At 36.7% G+C, this 22,058-nt stretch overlaps 2 protein-coding genes across 2 annotated transcripts in view; one reads left to right on the top strand and one right to left on the bottom strand.

The window, feature by feature from the left end:
* The window catches only part of LOC127874841 (chromatin-remodeling ATPase INO80-like), a 136,724-nt gene that overhangs the window by 7,970 nt on the left and 106,696 nt on the right, over window positions 1-22,058 (bottom strand). Inside the window, exon 31 of the mRNA XM_052419482.1 lies at window positions 504-780. Coding sequence (XP_052275442.1) covers window positions 504-780 — 277 coding nt within the window. The remainder of the gene's footprint in view (window positions 1-503; window positions 781-22,058) is intronic.
* On the top strand, window positions 16,046-20,859 carry LOC127874844 (uncharacterized). Its single transcript, XM_052419490.1, has 3 exons — window positions 16,046-16,664; window positions 16,984-17,984; window positions 18,259-20,859. The coding sequence occupies exons 1-3, from the start codon at window positions 16,330-16,332 to the stop codon at window positions 18,612-18,614; spliced, it is 1,692 nt and encodes a 563-aa protein (XP_052275450.1). The 5' UTR covers window positions 16,046-16,329; the 3' UTR covers window positions 18,615-20,859.

Raw genomic sequence — 22,058 nt, 5'->3', positions numbered from 1 at the left:
TTTCAGCATTGAACTCTTGTGTTACCTTGACCTTTGAAGTTGACTGACGAGGTTTGCATCTTATGATGGTGTACAATTGCCACAATTCTTTTCAAAGTCCATTAATATGAATCCAAGTTATGGCTGAAATATGAATTATCGAGCCGTTTCATGGCCATAATTGACCTTTGACCTCTAAGTGTTAACTTCGAGGTAGGGAGACTAATGTAACAAGTGACATGTTGTCTTATGATGGTGGACATTTGTGTTGAGTTATTTTAAAATACATCAATATTTTTATTAACTATAGCTGGGACAGGTAATTTCTCACACACGAACAGAGATTAGGGGCGACTGTTTACAACAATAAATGTTGTTTTTTTGTGTGATTTCTTTGGCAAGGGGAGGGTGGCTGGGGCATGATCTTACACTTGAAGTAAAGGCCATATGCTGAGTGGGTCTGGGACTAGGGCTATTATGTTTTATTATAACACCCAGCCACCAAAGTTTCAGCATGTTTTTACCTGTGTAGTTATAGCCATAAGCTGCGTATGCTGCAGTCATTCCTGCCTGGGCCCCTGCAATCTCTGCCGCAGACAGCGCCCTCTTGGTGCCACCCCTCCCTCTCGGTCGACCTCTGCCGACCCCTGACCCCTTGGGGCGACCCCGACCGCGTGTCTTCTTTGGCGTGACCAATGGGGAGCCAGAGGTCGCTGCATCGTCCACGATGACAAGTGCATCGTTACTACTCTCATCTATCACGAGGCCAACGTTGCCTAGCGTCTCACTGCCCACAGACAGCTGATATGGAAAACAAATAGACTGGAGTTATTTTAGTGGAATACTAGGCATACAATTATTTTATCACTTTACCACTCAGATATACACTTTGACACCTTTTTTGTCTCCTAGAAATCAAATTAAATTTAAGACCTTTCTTATTAGATTCAAGCTTTAAAGGCTTCATTTCAAACCCTACAGTACTGACCAGCAACAAACAGAATAAAACCTGAACAAAATGTGAGATACTTGCAGGTTGTTCTGGCTTTATGCTGACTGCATAGAGATTTTCAAATTGCTTCCAAGCAGTAAAGGGTTAAATAACAGTAAACAACAAACTTTTTGTTTCTTTATTTGCTTTTTTACCTCTTCCAACAGTTGTTCAGCCTTATCAAGGCAAACATTTAAACAACACACACTTTTCCGGTGTAAGCTGGTTTACCAGAATAAAGAGTAACAAGAGAGCCAAAGGCACTAGGTTGCTCATCTGGGACCCCGAAGACTTTAACTGTTCTGAGCAGCTTTGCCTTGTATTCTAAACCATTTTAGAACTCAGTCTAGATATCATTAAAAGTAATGTTTCTTGATTCTTGGGAAAAAAAACACCTCTAGAAGTCTTCATTAATTCACAAGGTTTCACTAAAGCCATATAAAGAAAACTACCATCATCGGCGGCCATTTTGTTCAATGGCCCAAAACCATATTCAAACTCTGCTGAGATATTATCAGAACACATTGTCTTAGTAAGTTTCATGACTGTACCAAATATGCGACCTCTAGAATTTCAACAAACTTTCACTGTAGCCATTTAAGGAAAACAGCTCTGCCACTAGGAGCCTTGTTTTCTAATGGACAATAATTATTTTTAAAACTAGACCCAGGTATCATTCAAACAAATATTCTGACCAAGTTTCATGAAGATTGGGCAAAAATGTGAATAGTAGTGTTAACAAAGTTTCACTACAGCCATATAATGAAAACTGCCACTCCCACAGTAAGGAGGGGGGGGGGGGGGGGGGAGGGCCTGTAGTTTTTCAATGGACCTTAACTCTTTCAAAACTTGATCTGGAAATCATTTAAACGTATGATAAGAGCAGGTTTCATTAAGATTGGAAAAGATTATTTCACAAGCTTTTGCTTAAGCCATTTAAGGAAAACTGCCCTGTCGCCAGATGGCCATGTTTCTCAACGGACCAGAAACATTTAAAATTCAGCTTATATATCATTAGAACACACATTAGGGTTGGACCTTTGTAAATAATGATAAATATTGACACCTCTCATTGCACACCGCACAACAGACAAAATTTGATCACAAAAGCTTACCATGAGCACCTACAAAATTATGCCAGTAACTAAGAACTGCCCGTATTGGCCTAAAGAAAGGAAAAACAAATTCCAGTAGAAATAAATTAAAAACAATCCCCACACAAGTTATTTGGCTTGGCCCTAAAATGAAACCTTATATTGGCAGATCTTCCAAGTGAGATTGCTGGCACATTCAACAATATCAACAATTTGCATGCAAATCAACGGAATGTAAATAGAGAATATATGGTTGGTGCCGAGATGGAGAAAGTTTATCCTGTGAGGCTTAAAAAAAGAAAATAGGGCGAGCTTTAGCGAGCCCTATTTATACTTTTTCGGGCAGAACCAGATAAACTTTCTCCATCTCGGCACCATCCAGGAGTTCGATTTATCCTGCTTCATGCCGTTGACACATTTTATCAAAGACAAATGATAAAATGACATAACAATATAATTATTCATGTTGAGCCTCCTACATATACACAACATTTCTGACAACCAAATAACTTCCGATTGTGTCACGTAAAAAATAGTTCCACTTTAAACTGTTCCTTTTAATACTTTCCTATTGAAAATATGAGAAGAAATAAAAAACGAATTGAGAATGTGATATTTTTCTTTGTCTACAATAACGATAGCAGCTGATATTGGTAAAATACTACACCCTTGTGTAGTGTATTGGAAAGGTAACACTCAACTATGTGTCACAGCGTGTGTAGGAATACTCTATACTTCCTGTTGACCAGAGATAGGAAAATGTATTCGACCCTGCTTTATTAGGTCAATGTTTGCAACAGAAGCAAGACTAAAGAATAAACATTTAAGTCAACAATACCATACATATATGTATTTGGAAATTAACTTTTTTCAACCTTAGAATAACAACTGTACACAATCAATTTTACCATTTTGGTCTGTTAAAAAATAATTAACAAGAGCTGTCTCCATCGGAAGACATATGCCCCCGAAAAACACTTTTTCAAAACCTAAACGCAGATTTCGAAACCTAAACACGGACCCTTAGTTCAAGGTCAAAGGGTCACAATTTTTGTGCGTATGGAAAGGCCTTGTCCATATACACAAACATACTAGCTAGGAGAATTAGCATAAAAATCTTGCAAATCTGTAAGCAAGCATGAAATTTTGCATGAACTCTCAGTTTCACATGCACTATTGATAGAAATCGTTAGCCACTGATAAATTCAAAATGGCGGCCATTTTCAAGATGGCCGCCATTTCCGATTCAATCTATAGTCATGTTGGGTATATCTTAAGCGACTGTGCGTAAAAATTGTGCAAATCTTCAATTTAGCATGATATTTGGTATAAACACTATGTTTGATACACACTTTTGATAAAATCCTTTAGTTAGTAAAAATTCAAGATGGCGTCCAGTTACAAGATGGCCGCCATTTCTGGTCTCAGTTAATGTGAACAAGTTGGGCAGCTTACATAACTATGCAAAACAATTTAGAAAATCAGTAAGGAAACATGCAATTTGGTATAAAAACTAAGTTTGATGTGCGTTTTTAATAAAACCTTTGAGCCACCCGAAGATAGAAGATGGCGTCGATTTTTTTTCAAGATGGCAGCCGTTTCCGGTCTCAGTTTTGATGTCCAAGTTGGGTTTATCTTAAACTAGTATTATTTTGGTAATTTAGACATGAGTATTAGTATATGTGACAATTAACGCTTGTAGAGCTTTGAGTTATATATATATATATATATATATATATATTGCAACAGCCAGCCTCAGTTTGTGTGACAAAAATGACTTCAAACTTTTGGAATATGAACTTTGATTCCTCTAAACATTTTCTAAAATTAAAGCTTAGTTACATGAAGAACAATACAATTTCGTATCTTATTTTGAAATTAAAAACCTTACTGACTGATATCAACTTGAATGCATTTTTTGTATATTTTATTATTTCTAGCGATTGTTTATGCAAATATCAATGAAAGTTCCATTAACAACAAACTAAAACTAGAGTTGAATCCAAACAATTAGCTCACCATGTTAGGATTTTAAACTAAAGCATGAACTGATTGGATTTAAAATCGGATTATGAACGATCATATATTTTATTTTTTGACTTCGTTTATGACATTCAATTTTTGGAATCAACACTGATACAGAACACAGACACGATGTATCTAGGATGGTCATACTTGTAAATAAACACACTGATGGTATGATTATTGGCATTTTCCCATTACACACTCATTGTTTCAGTCTCAGAAGGACATGTTCGTCTTTGAAGTGAAGTTAAATGAAGTTCACATTATTAATTGCATGCTCGCAGGTCACATTATTAATTGCATGCGTGCATGTGTGAACATATTTATCAATGGATGTTTGTTCTGCAAAAAATATAGGGCGATACAGAGAATTTCTTTAAACGATATTCATGATTGAATAAGTTTTTAATGTAACGCTTTTTACACTATTGATAATGTGCAGATGCCAGATTGTACTGAATTGCAATTTGCAACGCTGAACCCGTTATATAAAAGCAATAGCATATCCAACGCGAATTCATTTGTTTAGAAATTCTAATAAAACTTTGCAAATATCGGTGTTGATACGAATTCAAAATGAGCAATGAGCTTGCAAAGTATGTGCTTATGATAGATGAAACGGTTTCCTGTTTTGCTGTCATATGCATTCAGAAGAAGATGAGTGCATGTTTGCAAATGACAAATATGATATATTGTTACATGCAGTTATGCGCCTTTAATTGTCTTAGTTTCATTAATTGTGGAACAACTTGCGTTGCGGTATTTTGGCATATGATTTGTATGGTCTGCACATTTCCGTCGAGGCAGTAGCATCGTCGTGCCTAAGCTGCCTTACGACGCTGCATACACAGATTTTTAATCAGAACATGCCATGGTTGCCATGTTTTTCGGATCCGCTGATTTCCAGGCAGTGCGTTGTCTGAGGAGGAAGTAGTCTTAAGCCAGGAAAAATCCCCAGTAGTGGACAACGTCACTTCCGAGCTGATTAAGCACGGAGGAGATGTAACGACAGCAGCAATGACAGTACTATGCCACAATATCTGGTAGGAAAAGCAGTGGCCCAAGGAGGGGACCCCGTCACCAGTCAAACCCCTACTGAAAAAGGGCAACCTCAAGAATAACCACACCAGCAGCCTCATCAGTGATTCCATGCTACGCTTTATCCTTTATTGATTGAAACATAAGGCCGAGGAACTGGTAGCCTAAAGCAGGCCGGATTTAGAGCTGGGTGGAGCACGGTGGAACAGATCTTTATTTTAAGCATCATCATTGAGAACCACCTGCATCATTAACGAGACCATTTTCACAACTTCATTGACTTTAAGAAAGCTTTGGACCGAGTGTGACATGATGAGCTATGGCATGTTATGAGAGCATTCAACATTAACGAAGGTCTGGTGCAAGCCATTTAAGAATTCTTGGGAAACGCCAGCACCGCAGTGCTTCTCAACGGACTGAAGAGGAACTTCTTCAGGACATCAGTGGGCGTTCGTCAGGGTTGTCTGCTCTCTCCCATCCTGCTCAACATTTACATTCAGATGATAAAATAATGCTGGAGACTCTCTATTACCACTACACCTCTATCTGCACCGTTGGAAGACCCATCTTCAACTCGAGATTCGCTGATAACATTGACCCCATGAGTGGCACCAGCAGTGAACTTCAAGTTCTCACCCACATACTCTATGGCAGAGCAGGAGCATACGGGATAGAGGTCAGCACGGAGAAGTCGAAGATCATGGTTAAGCGCACGATCAACACCCGTGCAGACATCACCATGAACGGCCAGAAGCGAGAAGAAGTGGCCAACTTCAAGTACTTGGGCGCACCCTGCCCAAGGATGGTACCAGTACCGCTGAGGTCCGAAAAAGAATTGCCATGGCGACCGCAGTGATTGTAAGAATGAGCAGGTTGTTGAAAATCAGATCCATCAGCTTCCCCACCAAGTGCAGGCTCTACAATTTCTTCCTAGTCTTCATCCTACTCTACGGCTGTGCCACCTGGACCCTTCACGCGGATACAGAACATAGGATACTTGCATGTGAACAGAAATATCTTTAAAGACTGCTCCGCATCTCCTTCAGGGAGCACAAGACCAACTAGTACGTTCATGAACATGACTGCAACACTTGTTGGTCCACAGGAGGCCTAACTGGCGACCGTCAAACGACAAAAGCTGGCTTAGTTTGGACACGTCACCCGACACGACTCTCTGCCCAAGCCGGTTCGCCAGAGCATGCTAGAGGGAGGTCAACACAATGCCGTCAGAAGAATCGAATGGACATCCCTTCTGATGGATAAATTACTTTCAGCAGCACACAGCAGACCTGACTCGAGGAGGATTTCTTTATCGGCTTCTCTCACTCCCCGCCCCCCAAATTGCCAAACCGGTCAAGGGATTGATGCTGATAATGATGATTTCCGCGGAGTTCTTTCTGAAATACCTGTTAACTCTGCCTTGTTCTTCTTGAATGATTGGAGCTTTTATGAGTACATCCTTTTAACGACCCTGGGTGTCATATAGCTGAGATTATTGCAAGTGTCCCGTATAATAATAACTACGAAAACGGTATTGAAGATATTACAAAATCACAAACATATTATATTGATGTAGAGTAATTTTACTGTAGTTCAAGAATCATACCTCCTTTCAGTCTATTAAGACACAACTAAACGTTACAACACATGTTTATTGAAATGTATTGAAATACACAAATCTACTATCATAGGTATGTTTTCTGTATATCAAGCTGATATTATCAGCAGCTAATTGCTACCTAGAATTATCCAGTGATGATTGAATCACGCATGTCATCTATCACTCACAAGATGCGATTGACACATTTGAGGACACTTCATCGAAGGTGAATAAATTTAAATAAACTCTCGTTTACATCGATTGATTAAAATATGTTTAGTTTTGAAAAATATGGTTTTGTTTTCGAAATAGCAAGATACTAGACCTTGACTGAAAAGTAATGTAACAACCCCTACTGCGAGTTCATGAAAATTAAGTCGTAACGTTATTTTTAACCTGTTCACTAGGTTTTATATTTTGGGGTCAGCGTGTCATTTGTATACTGCAAATCAATGAAGCTATTGAATATCCATGCACAACATTAAATGCTGACTTGGCTAATAGCTTGCAAGCAGGGCTCACGCTGTCGTTCGCCACTTGAGCCATTTGCGAAAATATTGAGAATTTGGCTCAAGAAAAATCCGATTTGCGAAAATGCTAAAATCTCGTAAAATTTCATTAAAAACAGCCGCCATTTTAACCCGAAACTGGTTTTCTATATTTTTCTCTTTGTTTCAAGGAAAGTATTCGCAATTTTGACAGTGAACCAAAACCGGTCTGCACCTGTATCGAGACATCGCTTGACCTTATTGTTATTAAAGTGCACATGGTAGCTGGCCAATCAAAACTGAGCTCTTTTACACATGAAATGACGTTGTTGAATGAAACGTAAAAATGGGTGGAGCTTTGAATACACAGTTAATATTGTCGTCTGCAAACAAAATAGCGGCCGGTCGCAAATGTCGTATTATAAGATTAACAAGAGCACCGCCTTGCGGGTGCAGACCGCTCATCTATTTTCTTTTCAAAGGTGAAGGGACTCTCATTTTTAATCACAAAGGAGGGAGGGGTGGAGTGAAGAGGGGTTTATAGTGTGGGGTTGTGGACATTTATTACATTATCTTCCAAAAAGCGAAAAAAAAAAAAAAAAAAAATAGGGGGCGGGGGGAGGGGGAGGGGGGTGGGGGGGGGGGGTGGCGGGGGCGATGGGGGGGGGTATTTTTGGGGTGCGATGGTTGGACGGTATTTCAAACATAACCATTTTTTAAAAAAAAATGGGTGGGGGGGGGGGGTTATTTTGTGATGGGGGTGGTGGTAATTTGTGAGATGAGATTAAAAAAAAAAAAAAATAAAAAAAAATAAAAAAAAATAAAAAAAAAATTGGGGGGTGGGTGGGGTGGGGGTATAGTGTGAGGGTGTGGTGGTCATTTGTGAGATGATCTTTAAAAAAATTAGGGGGGGGGGGGAGGGCGGAGGGGGGGGAGGGCACGGGGGATGGTTTGGGTGGAGTCTATTGTGGTATGTCAGGTAAGAGTAGTTTCGTCAAAGTATCAATCAAATCTAATCATAAATAAAGAAGTTATGGCAATTTTAGCAAAATTTATTAATTTGACCTTGAGAGTCAAGGTCATTCAAAGGTCAAGGTAAAATTCAACTTGCCAGGTACAGTAACCTCATGATAACATGAAAGTATTTGAAGTTTGAAAGCAATAGCCTTGATACTTAAGAAGTAAAGTGGATCGAAACACAAAATTTAACCATATATTAAAAGTTACTAAGTCAAAAAAGGGCCATAATTCCGTAACAATAACAACCAGAGTTATGCAACTTGTCCTTTTACTGTACCCTTTGTTTGTGAGTGTTCCAAGTATGAAAGCAATATCTATGATACTTTAGGGGTAGAGTGGACCAAAACATAAATCTTAACCAAATTTTCAATTTTCTAAGTATAAAGGGCCCATAATTCCGTCCAAATGCCAGTCAGAGTTACATAACTTTGCCTGCACGGTCCCCTTATGATAGTTCATAAGTGTTGCAAGTATGAAAGCAATAGCTTTGATACTGCGGGAATAAAGTGGACCTAAACACAAAACTTAATCAAATTTTCAATTTTCTAAGTATAAAAAGGGCACATAATTCTGTCAAAATGCCAGTCAGAGTTACATTACCTTGCCTGCACAGTCCCCTTATGATAGTTAGTAAGTGTTGCAAGTATGAAAGCAATAGCTTTGATGCTTAAGGAATAAAATGGACCTAAACACAAAACTTAACCAAAATTTTCAATTTTCTAAGTATAAAAAGGGCACATAATTCTGTCAAAATGCACGCCAGAGTTATCTAACTTTGCCTGCCCAGTCCCCTCATGATAGCAAGTAAGTGTACCAAGTTTGAATGCAATAGCATTGATACTTACTGAGAAAAGTGGACCTAAACGCAAAACTTAACCAAAATTTTCAATTTTTTAAGTATAAAAAGGGCACATAATTCTGTCAAAATGCACGCCAGAGTTATCTAACTTTGCCTGCCCAGTCCCCTCATGATAGTAAGTAAGTGTACCAAGTTTGAATGCAATAGCATTGATACTTTCTGAGAAAAGTGGACCTAAACGCAAAACTTAACCGGACGCCAACGCCGACGCCAAGGTGATGACAATAGCTCATAATTTTTTTTCAAAAAATAGATGAGCTAAAAATGAAAATAAGCGTGACAATAAATAAATTATTTCCAAGCTGACTATCGATCTTAATTAAAGAGTGATAATTAAATAATTAGTTCTATGTCGTTGATGTTACAACTTTCTGCCAATTTTGGATTGAAATGAAAGGTGATAATTAATTAATTTGATCGTTTTACTCATACACTATGCTAACTAACAGCGGCGTATTTTAATCAAAGGAAAACGTGAAAAACACGCGCGGTTTAATTGCAATAATTAAAGTTTAATTAAAGTTACGAATTTGTAACACATTGGAAGAGTAATTCATATCGTCTACAATATAAATGGAAGTAACCACTTTGTCCCTACAGTCGCTAACATGGCTTCTTTAACTTTAAGGCGTCCTTTGGACGAAAATGAGTCTGAACAAAAAAAAACAAAAAAAAAAATAGAGCATTCCAAGAGTCATGGAAAGTTGATAATAATTGGCTTTGCTTTGAGAATGAATCAAAATAAATGTACTATGACCTATGCATTAAGATGCAGAATTCCAACACGTTCACTGTAGGTTGCAATATCCTGAAAAAAGACTCGGTGACGAAACATGCAAAGTCTAAAGGTAAGATTTTGAAGATGAGAGGAATTTTAATTTGAAATTACTTTGAAATGCTAAATTCTAACTATATGTATATATGCAGATGAAACAAACGAAAACTGGTTGGCAATAGGCCCAAAACGCAACACAGACAATCTAGGATCCAAATTTTTTTCAGGGGGGGGGGGGGGGGGGGGCATGCCCCCGGACCCCCCTAGATCTGGGTGGCTCAAAGATATTTTGGGCCAGTGCTAGCCCTGTGCAAGCTTTATCTGAATATCACATGCTATATAAAATGAAACCTTGATTTTATCATCCCGAGTTCTATAAATTGAATATATAAAACACAGATACTATTTGAGTTATCTTGTGTTTAGGTCACCTCGTCACATGAATGATTGCATGTTTTAAAATCACCTGATATGCATATACAGGTTAAATGCTAGGACGTCAACAACACGTGTTTGGGGTTTTATCCGTATTTATCTTGATACAGTCTATTGACGAGTGTTTACATCATTTATTTATCTCAAACTAAGATAGTTGCAATATAGATTGCCATTTTATCAGCCAAGTTACAGATTAAATATAAAACAATCTTCGGACTATGAGTTTTCATACTCTGCATTGATTGTAGGGGGTATGTAAACAGTACCAATTACAATAAAGTGCCAGTTAATGTCTTAATAAGATCATACGTTTAATCATACCATAGTTAAACACCCAACGATCCTTAAACAATATATGTGAATAAAGAAAGTTCATATACATTATAAGGAGAGAAGTTCTGAATAACCCTGCAAGTATTTCAAACTCAATTAAAAGTCAGTAAACAAGATTGATCACACATAACGTAGAGTCAATAAATATAAGTCTTCATGTTGCAATCAACTATTATTAATAATCAAGTTCAAACTAGTCTTTATGACAAAGGTGATGATTGTGGTTTATATTGTGTTATTTTTATTTTTTGGAAGGTACTGTCCAACAATTGTTACCAATAAATCCATAATAAGCGCACCCCTGGGTATAAAATAGTTTTCTTTTTAAATGCTATATATAGTTATTTATTCAACATGTTTTAACACAGATGTTTATGTGTGCCATACATGTGTGTGTATTGTCTTTATATTATAACTTTATTGTGATATATACTTACATATGTAGTTCACAATTATTGTGCAAATTGCGACAATTTCGATACAATATTTCACATCTAAATGTCAAAGAAAAATAAATTGTATCTTTCAAACATTCTTAAAAACAAAGCAACCTGAATAATGTTTGTTTTCATTAGTCTCCGAGTGCAAATACCTTGATTTAAAAAAATAATTTGAATACACAATTATGCAGCCGCCATTTTGGAAAAAAAGGCCGCCATGTTATTATTTTTTGGTGGCTAACGGGTTTTTAGGAAAGAGCACATGTTAAGGTACATTCATTCAAAATTTGGTGCTTGCTTACAAGTTTGCAAGATTTTGCTGATAAATGAACCTAAATCCCCAAGCTATACCAAATACATGTATGAAGGTTAATTGTGAAGCGACATAGAAGTTATGAGCATTTTTCAAAACCCTAACGCAAAAGTGTGACAGACAGACAGACATACAGTCCGATCACTATATGCCCTCCTTCAGGGGCATAAAAACCACAAATATATATATATGTTTAAAGAGAGAGCTACTAATTAAATATATACAGACTATCCTCATTATGTAAGTCTGCATGCCTGCACAACCAAACAGAATGTTACTCTGAGTATAGTCCTTTGATTTTAAACATTCAAGATAGACAAATGTGAAAGTAAACAACAAGCTTATAGGATTCAGTAGGAATTTGATGGGTTTATCTTTGAAAAACAGCTAGTATAAAATCATAAATATTTATATGTAAAATTGCCTATACAATTATTATCACAACGCGCTACACCTTGACTACCAATGATTTATTCCTCGTAATCTATGTGTATATCTTTCTTTGTATAACATACTAAGTTATGAACATATAAGTAAGGAAAATATGACTTTGGGTATAAAAAATTTATTTTTATGATAATTTCTGTTTGTGTGTACTTTACTTATAAATATCATGGTCTATTACCTAATTAATACCATACAATATGTTTCATATGACTTTAATATGATTAATGTTTGAAAGAATTTCCATTTTTGTTAATATGCAATGAAGATTTTTTTGACATATGTTTTGTGAATAGGTAGGTAGGTAAAAAACAAGAGGGCCATGATGGCCTTGTATCGCTCCACTGTTTTTTTATGCGAAAAAAACGTGCAATGCGCATGGGTTGAAATGTACTCAAGCATGTGACTTTTTCTTTCTATCCCTCGTCCCACTGGGCGCTTAAAGTTGGAAGGGTGAGCATTTATATATGGAAAAAGTTACTACCGTGTTAACAAAACAGACTAAAAAGCCCGGGAATTGTTGCAAAGGTCCTTTGCTTATAACGTAGGTACATTTATCTCTCCAAAAGATATTGTCGTTCTTTCTATTTCACATATTTTTAGATGCTGATGATCAAATCTACGCATTTGATTTGAAACAGATTCACAAAACCCATATGAATCAAAATGCCTTAACCCTTTACCACACAACACATTTTGGACATTCTCAATTTGAAAGAGGTTGCAGACGACAATTAAATTGTAATGGAATCTGAAGGAAATGATCAGGTAGGGAAGAAATAATTGTGATAAAAGCAGAAATTGCTCATCTTGAGAAATTTCTCCTTTTATCACAATTATTTATAAAGTCGTCAGCTACAAACCTGTAAAATCCTGTTAGTGTTTGGTAAAGGGTTAATAATCTCTGGTTCCTTCTTAAGAGCCTTTCACACATTTATAACAAATACAATAGTAGCATCTTTCTTTGTAAACAATCATCTCAAAATATAACAAGGGCTGTTTGTAAAACATGCATGCCCCCCCATATGGGCTGTCAGTTGTAGTGGCAGCCATTGTGTGAATACTAGGGATGTCACCCTTCCGAACGAATATTCGGATATTCGGTCAACATCTGTTGGAAAAAAAGTCAACTTTGTTTACCGTACCATTACTCCATGAATTCTACTTTTGTTTTTACTGGAAGTTTACCGGAAGTGACTAAATATTGACACAGCGTTGCCGTCGCTAATTCGAAGCTGATTTTGTTGATTTCTTTTTATTGTTAAAATTGAATGACAAAACTGTTTTTAAACTATTAATAGTGTACATCAACAATAGAACGAGAAACATAATATTACATGAGGACAAAATAATTACATGACAAAACATTTAGATCTAAATATAAGTTAAGCTGAACTTAAACGAATTATGTACATAGTCACAACACACTTTGAACCTGTTTAACAGACTAAACAGTCAGTCTTTTAAACTTGCCACGTTTAAAAGTCGGTGTACGGAAGAAACCCCCTTCCCCAAAAAACGGCATAGCGGAACAAACCCCCTTTCATATTTTGCATACGCGGAATAAACCCCCTCGCTAGTTTTGCATATGCGGAATTAACCCCCTTCCATAGCGGAATTAACCCCCTTCCATAGCGGAACAAACCCCCTTCCATAAAGAAAGAATATGCACGTTTTTGTAAAATATTTTGTAAATACGCTAGCTATTCTTTCGACACAGGAACAGTAACTCCGATCCAAATAAAAAGACCAATGCTTCGGTTATTGCAGGAAAATATGTACGTAATATCGTCGTCACGATCGGCGCGAGGCGCTAATTTGTCGTTGCCGCATTTTATAAAATTCGTCTTCAATGTAAAAGTGTCTTGCCTATTTTGGGTTATTGTTACATATTTTTTATCAATTTTGACACAAAGTGTCTGTCTTTGTTAGGCAATTAGCGGGATTTATGACCGGTATACTGTCATCACCATAGCAACGCATTATCGCGCCTACTGGAATAAACATTATGACACGTGGAACAACTTTTTTACAATGTTTGAAGCAAATTTCAAGAATACAAAGTCTTTAAAATTACTCGATTTTTTTATTTTTTTCTTCTGAATATTCGATTCGGAAAACAGTATCCGAATATTCGGTCCGGGACCGAATATTCGGATATTCGTTGACATCACTAGTGAATACGTTATTTGGCACTGTGACCTTGACCTTTGACCTAAAAATCAATAGGGGTCATCTGCGAGTCATGATCAATGTACCTATGAAGTTTCATGATCCTAGGCGTATTATATATAGCTTTCTTGAGTTATCATTCGGAAACCATTTTACTGTGTAAAGTCACTGTGACCTTGACCTTTGACCTAGTTACCTGAACGTTAATAGGGGTCATCTGCGAGTCATATTCAATGTACCTATTTAGTTTCATGATCCTAGGTGTAAGCCTTCTTGAGTTATCATCCGGAAACCATTTTTCTAAGTCGAGTCACCGTGACCTTTGACCTAGTGACTTGAAAATCTATAGGGGTCATCTGCGAGTCATGATCAATGTACCTATGAAGTTTTATGATCCTAGGCATAAGCATCCTTGAGTTATCATCCAGAAACCATTTTACTATTTCGTGTCACCGTGACCTTGACCTTTGACCTACAAATCAATAGGGGTCATCTGCAAGTCATGATCAATGTACCTATGAAGTTTTATGATCCTAGGCATAAGCATTTTTGATTTATCATCCAGAAACCATTTTACTATTTCGGGTCACCGTGACCTTGACCTTTTACCTAGTGACCTGAAAATCAATAGGGGTCATCTGCGAGTCATGATCAATGTACCTATCAAGTTTCATGATCCTAGGCATAAGCCTTCTTGAGTTATCATCTGGAAACTATTTTACTATTTCGGGTCACCATGACCTTGACCTTTGACCTAGTGACCTGAAAATCAATATGGGGTCATCTGCAAGTCATGAACAAATTTGGTAGAGGACTATTAGATATCACTACATACCAAATTTAGTAGTCATAGGCTCTATAATTCTGAACAAGAAGATTTTTTAAAGTTTGCACAAAATAGGCCTTATTTAAGCATATGTTCATTTTTGTGACCCCCCAGGCAGGGTCAAATTCGTCCCCAGAGGCATAATTTGAACAAACTAAGTAGCGACCTATTAGATGTCACTACATATCGAATTTGGTAGAAATAGGCCCAATAGTAATGGACAAGAAGATTTTTAAAATTTGCACAAAATGGGCCCAATATAAGCATATGTTTAATTTTGTGACCCCTGGGGAACAATCAAATTTGATCCCAGGGGCTTAATTTGAACAAACTTGGAAGAGGACTATTAGATGTCATTACATACCAAATTTGGTAGCCCTATGCCATACGGTTATGGACAAGAAGATTTTTAAAGTTTGCACAAAACAGGCCTTATATAAGCAAATTTTCAATTTTTTGACCCCTCGGGGCAGGGTCAAATTTTACCCAAGGGGTATAATTTGAAGAAACTTGGTAGAGGACTATAAAATGTCACTACATACCAAATTTGGTAGCCCTAGGCCCAATGGTTATGGACAAGAAGATTTTTTAAGGTTTTCACAAAATAGGCCTTATATAAGCAAATTTTAATTTTTCGGACCCCCGGGGCAGGGTCAAATTTGACCCCAGGGGCATAATTTGAAGAAACTTGGTCGAGGACTATAAGATGTCACTACAAACCAAATTTGGTAGCCCTAGGCCCAATGGTTATGGACGAGAAGATTTTTAAAGTTTTCACAAAATAGGCCTTATATAAGCAAATTTTCAATTTTGGATCCCCCAGGGCAGGGTCAAATTTGACCCCAGGAGCATAATTTGAACAGATTTGGAGGAGGTTCACCCCAGGAACATTCCTGAGAAATTTCATCAGAATTGGACCAGTAGTTTAGGAGAAGAAGATGTTTAAAGAAAAAGTTAACGGACGGACGCACGCATGGACGCACGACGGACACAGGACCATGACATTAGCCCCGCTGGCCAGGGGCCAGTGGAGCTAAAAAAGTAGTTCACTGTTTTTACAAAATAAAAGCAGATTCCCCTTACTTTGAAGAGCTCTGTTCACATACACTCTTTGCTTTTTTCAATTGAACATAAGCAGGAAGATAAAGCATTATCTGATAAAGCTGCAAACTTTGATTCTCACATGACGTACATGTGTAGATAATTCAAACTTTTAAAAATTATCATAATAGCATATCAGTTCGACCTAACGAAAAGTGTTAAATGGGGAACTAAGCAATTCAGAATGGCTGGACATAATTTTTTGAGAAACATGTTTTGAAAATACATTTTAACTGCATTCATGGTGGGCATTTCCTTGTTGTCTTCAATTCTGTATCTTGCAAGAGTGCAATTTTTGTGAGGCAAAAAGGACATTGTCTAGTGTTGAAGTTGATTAAAAAGTTGGTGAGTTAGTCCAGTAATTTGTCATAGCAAATTTGTTCAGAGTAGAAGATGGCAGCAGCATATCTGTCTTTAAAATCAAAAGATTCAGAAACAATTGCAGCCTATCGTTGCTCGACATGTAAGAATAAAAACACCGAGACCGAGGCAAAGGCTTACTGTAAAAAGTGTGATTCATGCTTTTGTGAACAATGTGTCAATCTACACAATCAGTTGTTTCAAAACCACGCCATTTATGGGCCTGAAGAAATGGAGAAGTGGCCAGTTGCTATGGCTACACAGGAGTTTCTGGAAAGCTGTGAAGTCCATAAGGGGAAGAAACTTACACTTTTCTGTGCAGACCACAGCCAGATGTGCTGCGATACTTGCATTTTGCTAAGTCATCGGTATGTTGGACGTTGTACTTTGAAATAAATTGTTTAATTTTTTAAAATAAACTACTTGCTTAAATAAACATATTGAGATTGATTGTGAATGAAACATACACATACAACTTTTGTTAAAACTTTGTATTCTTGTCTACACTGTTTGTCAATACTTGTATATATGTCCTCATGGACATAAATGCATTATTGGATTGAAATAAACTGTCTGTCTGTGTGTTTAGTATATCAGTACAACACAATTGGAAATATTAATATTGTGTTTTGTTTGTGCCTAAGACTTACATCTAGTAAGATAATTTGAAATGATTCTGCCTTACAGTCAGTGTTCAAAGGTGACCTTGATTGCTGACGCCACTCTGTCTGCAACAGACAATCAGCAAATTTCAGCCAAGATTAATTCCGTTCTGAATCAACTTTTGAAGCTGCAGACTAACTGGGAGAGCAACATGAAGTCACTACAGGTTTCCTATGAAGAGAGGCTTAAAGAGATAAGAAGTAAGAGGGAGAGAATAAATGCCTCCTTAGATGAGCTGGAGAAGGCCACACTGAAGGAAATGGAGGAAGTTAAGGCCAGCTGGAATGCGTCTCTCAAATTTGATGTTGACACATGCTCCAGGCTTCGCACTGAGCTTACACGTCTGAGTGATTCAATACAGGAAATTGGCAAAAAGAACGAAGAGTTGGCCTTCATAGCGCGTCTGAAAAGTGAAGAGCTGATAAAACAAGCAGACAAATACCTGAACAACAATTCGATGCAAACAGAATTGTCCTTAAAGTTTATCATTTACAATGACATTGAAGTGTATTTATCCAACCTGACATGCCTTGGTCATACCATACACATTACAAAAGAATTGACCATGCAGGGGAGCCCAGACCAGGCTATCATAGTCACAGGGGCAACTCCAGTGAGTGTGAGAACACCAAGTGATACTAGTTCGTCGTATTTTATCAGCGGCATGTGTGGAATGTTCAATGGTCAGATACTTGTTATAGATTATCAAAACAAGAGACTGAAGCTGTTGGATCTGCAGCACAAGGTGGTCAGTGAATGTGATATGTCTGGCTATCCATGGGACATGTGTGTGATCACCCCCTGCCAGGTAGCAGTCGCTGTGGACAGTTGTATACAGTTTGTCTCAGTGAACAGTGGACAGCTGATGAAGGGCAGGAGGCTACAGCTACAACATGACTGTAAAGGAGTTGCACATCACCAGGGAGACCTGTATGTAACCAGCTCTGGCCAAGCTCTGTACAAGTACACTCTCACCGGAACACTTGTGAACAAGATGTATGAGGATACATCTAATTCTCTCACAGGTAATGGTCATGAACATTACTGTCCTGATAAATATCAAAATAATTATCAAAACAGAATTACTCAAATGCAATGCTACAACAAATTGCCCTGTCTATCTATTTATATTTTCTTTGTTCAATATATTATTTATTAATTTCCTCAATTAAAGATTTTGTTTATTTCTGTTAATATATTTGCATAATTATGTATTGTTATTTGAGGTCGGGGTACAACAGAACAAGTATTGCATTCTTCTTCAGAATTGATAAATATATTTTTTGTTACATCAATCAGTCTGGGGATGTGCAGTGAGTCCCAGTGGTGACAGGATCTATGTTACCATCCGTAACCAACACAAGCTCCTCACCCTGGCCAAGGATGGGGCTGTTATCTCCACCTTCACTGACACAGAACTTGCATATCCATATGGAGTAAATGTGACGCCTGCAGGACAAGTGCTTGTTTGTGGTCGTAACTCAAACACTGTCATACAGGTTGACAGAGAGGGCAAGAAGAAGATTGCTACACTTGCTACACAGAAGGATGGACTTAAGAGCGGCGCTGTATCAGTCTTCTATAATCAGAAAACTGGCTCTGTCATTGTTGGACAACGCAATAATGAAAACATCCTGGTGTTTAATTTAAAATGAAATCAATGTTCCGAGAAAAGCATCCTTATTGTTTACATTTTATATACAAATTTTATAAAGCCTATTGAAATTGATGAGGTTCTTTAAATGTCAGCAGACGTCAAATGTTGTCCTTTTGATTTTCTTTTAATTTTGTTTATGGTACAAGAACAGCTTCAATTGAAAAAACAAGCTGAGATGATTTTGGGTTCACTATAAAGCATTTAATTGTTTATAACATTGTGATTTTAATTGATTATCTTAATAAACAATGATCCATTTGTTTGAACACGGACTCTAGATTACACGGATAAGAAACGGGACCGTTACGCCAAATATCTTGTTGTGTCTAAGTCACGTGACCGTGTCATAACTATAGATCTTTTATCGAAGCGCCGAGGTTATACATTTGATGTACCCACTCACGTATTTTGTTAAATTATAGTTTCATTTCTAGGCTGATTTTGACAAATTATATATCATTAGAAAGCTTACATAACGTAGTTTTCAGATATATAAATATATATTAAGTTTTTCTTCTGATTTCGGCTGCTCCGCGAGTTATAACTTTAATTTTTGCAAATATCATATCGTTTTGGAGTTTTAGAATCTAGATTTACGGTTGACATGTTCGTACTTTATACCGATTTGTAGCGTTTATATTTGGAGTTCAGTTTTAAAAATAACATCTTGCTTAGGAGAATAGAATTCTGTATATGATAGAGAAAAAAAATGGTTTAAAAATGAAAGCAAGTAAGGAATGAAGGCGGAAGAAAGTAGCGCGCGGTCCTAACGAACCGAACTGATGCTAAGGTCTTGGTGATTATGCTTTTGTTTAGATACCGGCCATTGAATTTCCTTTGTCATGATTATTATATTTTTTATGAAATATATTGAAATATTTTGTTCTAGAGACATATCAATAAAGCTAAGTATTAAAGAAGCTTAATAAATTCACGATTTCAGCTCTTGATTATAACACAGAAAGGGTGTTAATTTTATGATGAAACGGCGTATATAGCGGACCCTCTTGATATTTTGCGGCTTTGCATACTTCAAATATAATGGGTGTCAAAACATTCATTGTTTTTTGTTTATTATCAAAAAGGTAATTATGTTAAATTATATGAAAGGTTATTAACCATAAATTATCAATTAATTAAAGTTATTTAAAGATTCTTGAAAATCACGGTCAACTGTCTATGCATGTATATTGAAATATCTTTATAAGTTATCAGAGTTATAAATATATAGAATTCTAAATCAAAACTCTGTATTATTTGTATTTTTCGGAAAGATTATTTAACCCCGTTGTGGTCAAATGAGAATGCTGTTTTTAATCATGTTGTTCTGTACACTACCATACACTCTTTATAGGACTACAAAATGACGGAGTTTTTTACCGGTACCCGCTAAATACGTTAAATATTAAGTATTAGATTTTTTAAATGTTTAAAATGTACATGTATAGGTATTAAGCACTTATAATTATTATGATTAAGCTGGCTGACATCTATACAGTATTAAGTTTATGGCAATCTGTATGGGCAGATGACTATAAATGTTTTCAATACGCTACATATCTTATAAACGCAAAATTGAGTATTTGGCGTTACATTACTCCAAGAAATGACCACTAATACCACGAGAAGACATGGAGCTATCATAAAAAGTGTAAACTGACCAGACATTGCCACCTGTGGTTAGGGACCAATATACAAGTATAGGTCCCTGCTGTGGCGTATGACACCATAGTGTTATTTAGTATTGGTCGGCACAGTATCTGATCATAACGAGATAATTGGTTTGTGCTGAACACAGGCGCAATAAAACCACAGATCTATCAATAAACAAGATTATTGAGATATCTTTTATTGAACACCGCGATAAAAATGCTCAAACCACGGACTCTAGATTACACGGATAAGAAACATGGCAACATTCTCAGAATCATCACTGCTATATGTGTAATCACCCAACAATTCGTCTAAAATAATTTATATATTTGAGTTGGAGACGATGTACTGTTGTATAAGTCTGAATAAACTATCTGTCTGCCTGTCTAAATCTAAGCCGTCAGCGTCCCGGTGAAAAAAATCTGATTTTGAATAGTTGGACATGATGCCCTGATGTCAAAATACGAAATGACCCGCGTAAAACCGACCATGATTTTCAAGAATCTTTAATAAATTGATAATTTAAGGTAAATAACATTTCAAATAATTATACATAATTACCTTGTTGATAATAAACAGCAAACGATGAATGTTTTTGACACCCATTTTATTTCAAGTATGCATGCAAAGCCGAATTATATCGAGAGGGTCCGCTATATACGCTGTTTCATCATAAATTTAACACCCTTTCTGCGTTATAAACAAGAGCTGAAATCGTTAATTTATTTAGATTCATTTATAACTAGCTTCATGTTGTTGGCACACGTCATTTTTGCTTGACATATGAAATTTAAGAGCCATACAACCAAGTTTTCCGGCCGAACCAAATAAACTTTCTCCATCTTTGCACCAACCATGTATTTGATGTATCCTGCTTCATGCCATTGACACATTTTATCAAAGACAAATGATAAATTGACAGAACAATATAAATATTCTTGTCGAGCCTCCTACATGTACACAACATTCCTGACGACCAAATAACTACTGATTATGTCACGTAAATAATAGGCAATGTGATATTTTTTCTTGGTCTACAATTACAATAGCATGCGATATTGGAAAAAAAATACTACACCCTTGTGTAATGTATTGGAAAGGTTACACTCTACTATGTGTCAGAGCGTGCGGAGGAATACACTATGCCTCCTAGATAGTTAAATAAGTTAATAGTTAAATTTATTCGACCCTGCTTTATTAGGTCATGACAAATTATATATCATTAGAAATCTTACGTTACGTAGTAAACAGATATATACATATATTTTAAGTTTTTCTTCTGATTTCGACAGCCCGGCGAGTTATAACTTTAACTTTTGCAAATATACCGTTTTGGAGTTTTAGAATCTAGATTTACGGTTGACATGTTCGTACTTAATACCAAAGATCGATAGCCACAACACGTTAAAACGCGCGGTGGTAAAACATAACTTTTATCTTAATTTTTTAATTATTATTATAATTATTATTATACCAAATCATGTTTATTTTTTATAAGAAGTTGTTCATGAAACAGTTTTATCCTGCCTCTGTTGCAAACATTGACCTAATAAAGCAGGGTCGAATAAATTTAACTATCTAGGAGGCATAGTGTATTCCTCCGCACGCTCTGACACATAGTAGAGTGTAACCTTTCCAATACATTACACAAGGGTGTAGTATTTTTTTCCCAATATCGCATGCTATTGTAATTGTAGACCAAGAAAAAATATCACATTGCCTATTATTTACGTGACATAATCAGTAGTTATTTGGTCGTCAGGAATGTTGTGTACATGTAGAAGGCTCG

This window comes from Dreissena polymorpha, chromosome 3 (assembly GCF_020536995.1).
Source record: "Dreissena polymorpha isolate Duluth1 chromosome 3, UMN_Dpol_1.0, whole genome shotgun sequence".
Lineage (NCBI taxonomy): Eukaryota > Metazoa > Mollusca > Bivalvia > Myida > Dreissenidae > Dreissena > Dreissena polymorpha.
This window is presented reverse-complemented; position numbering and strand designations above follow the sequence as displayed.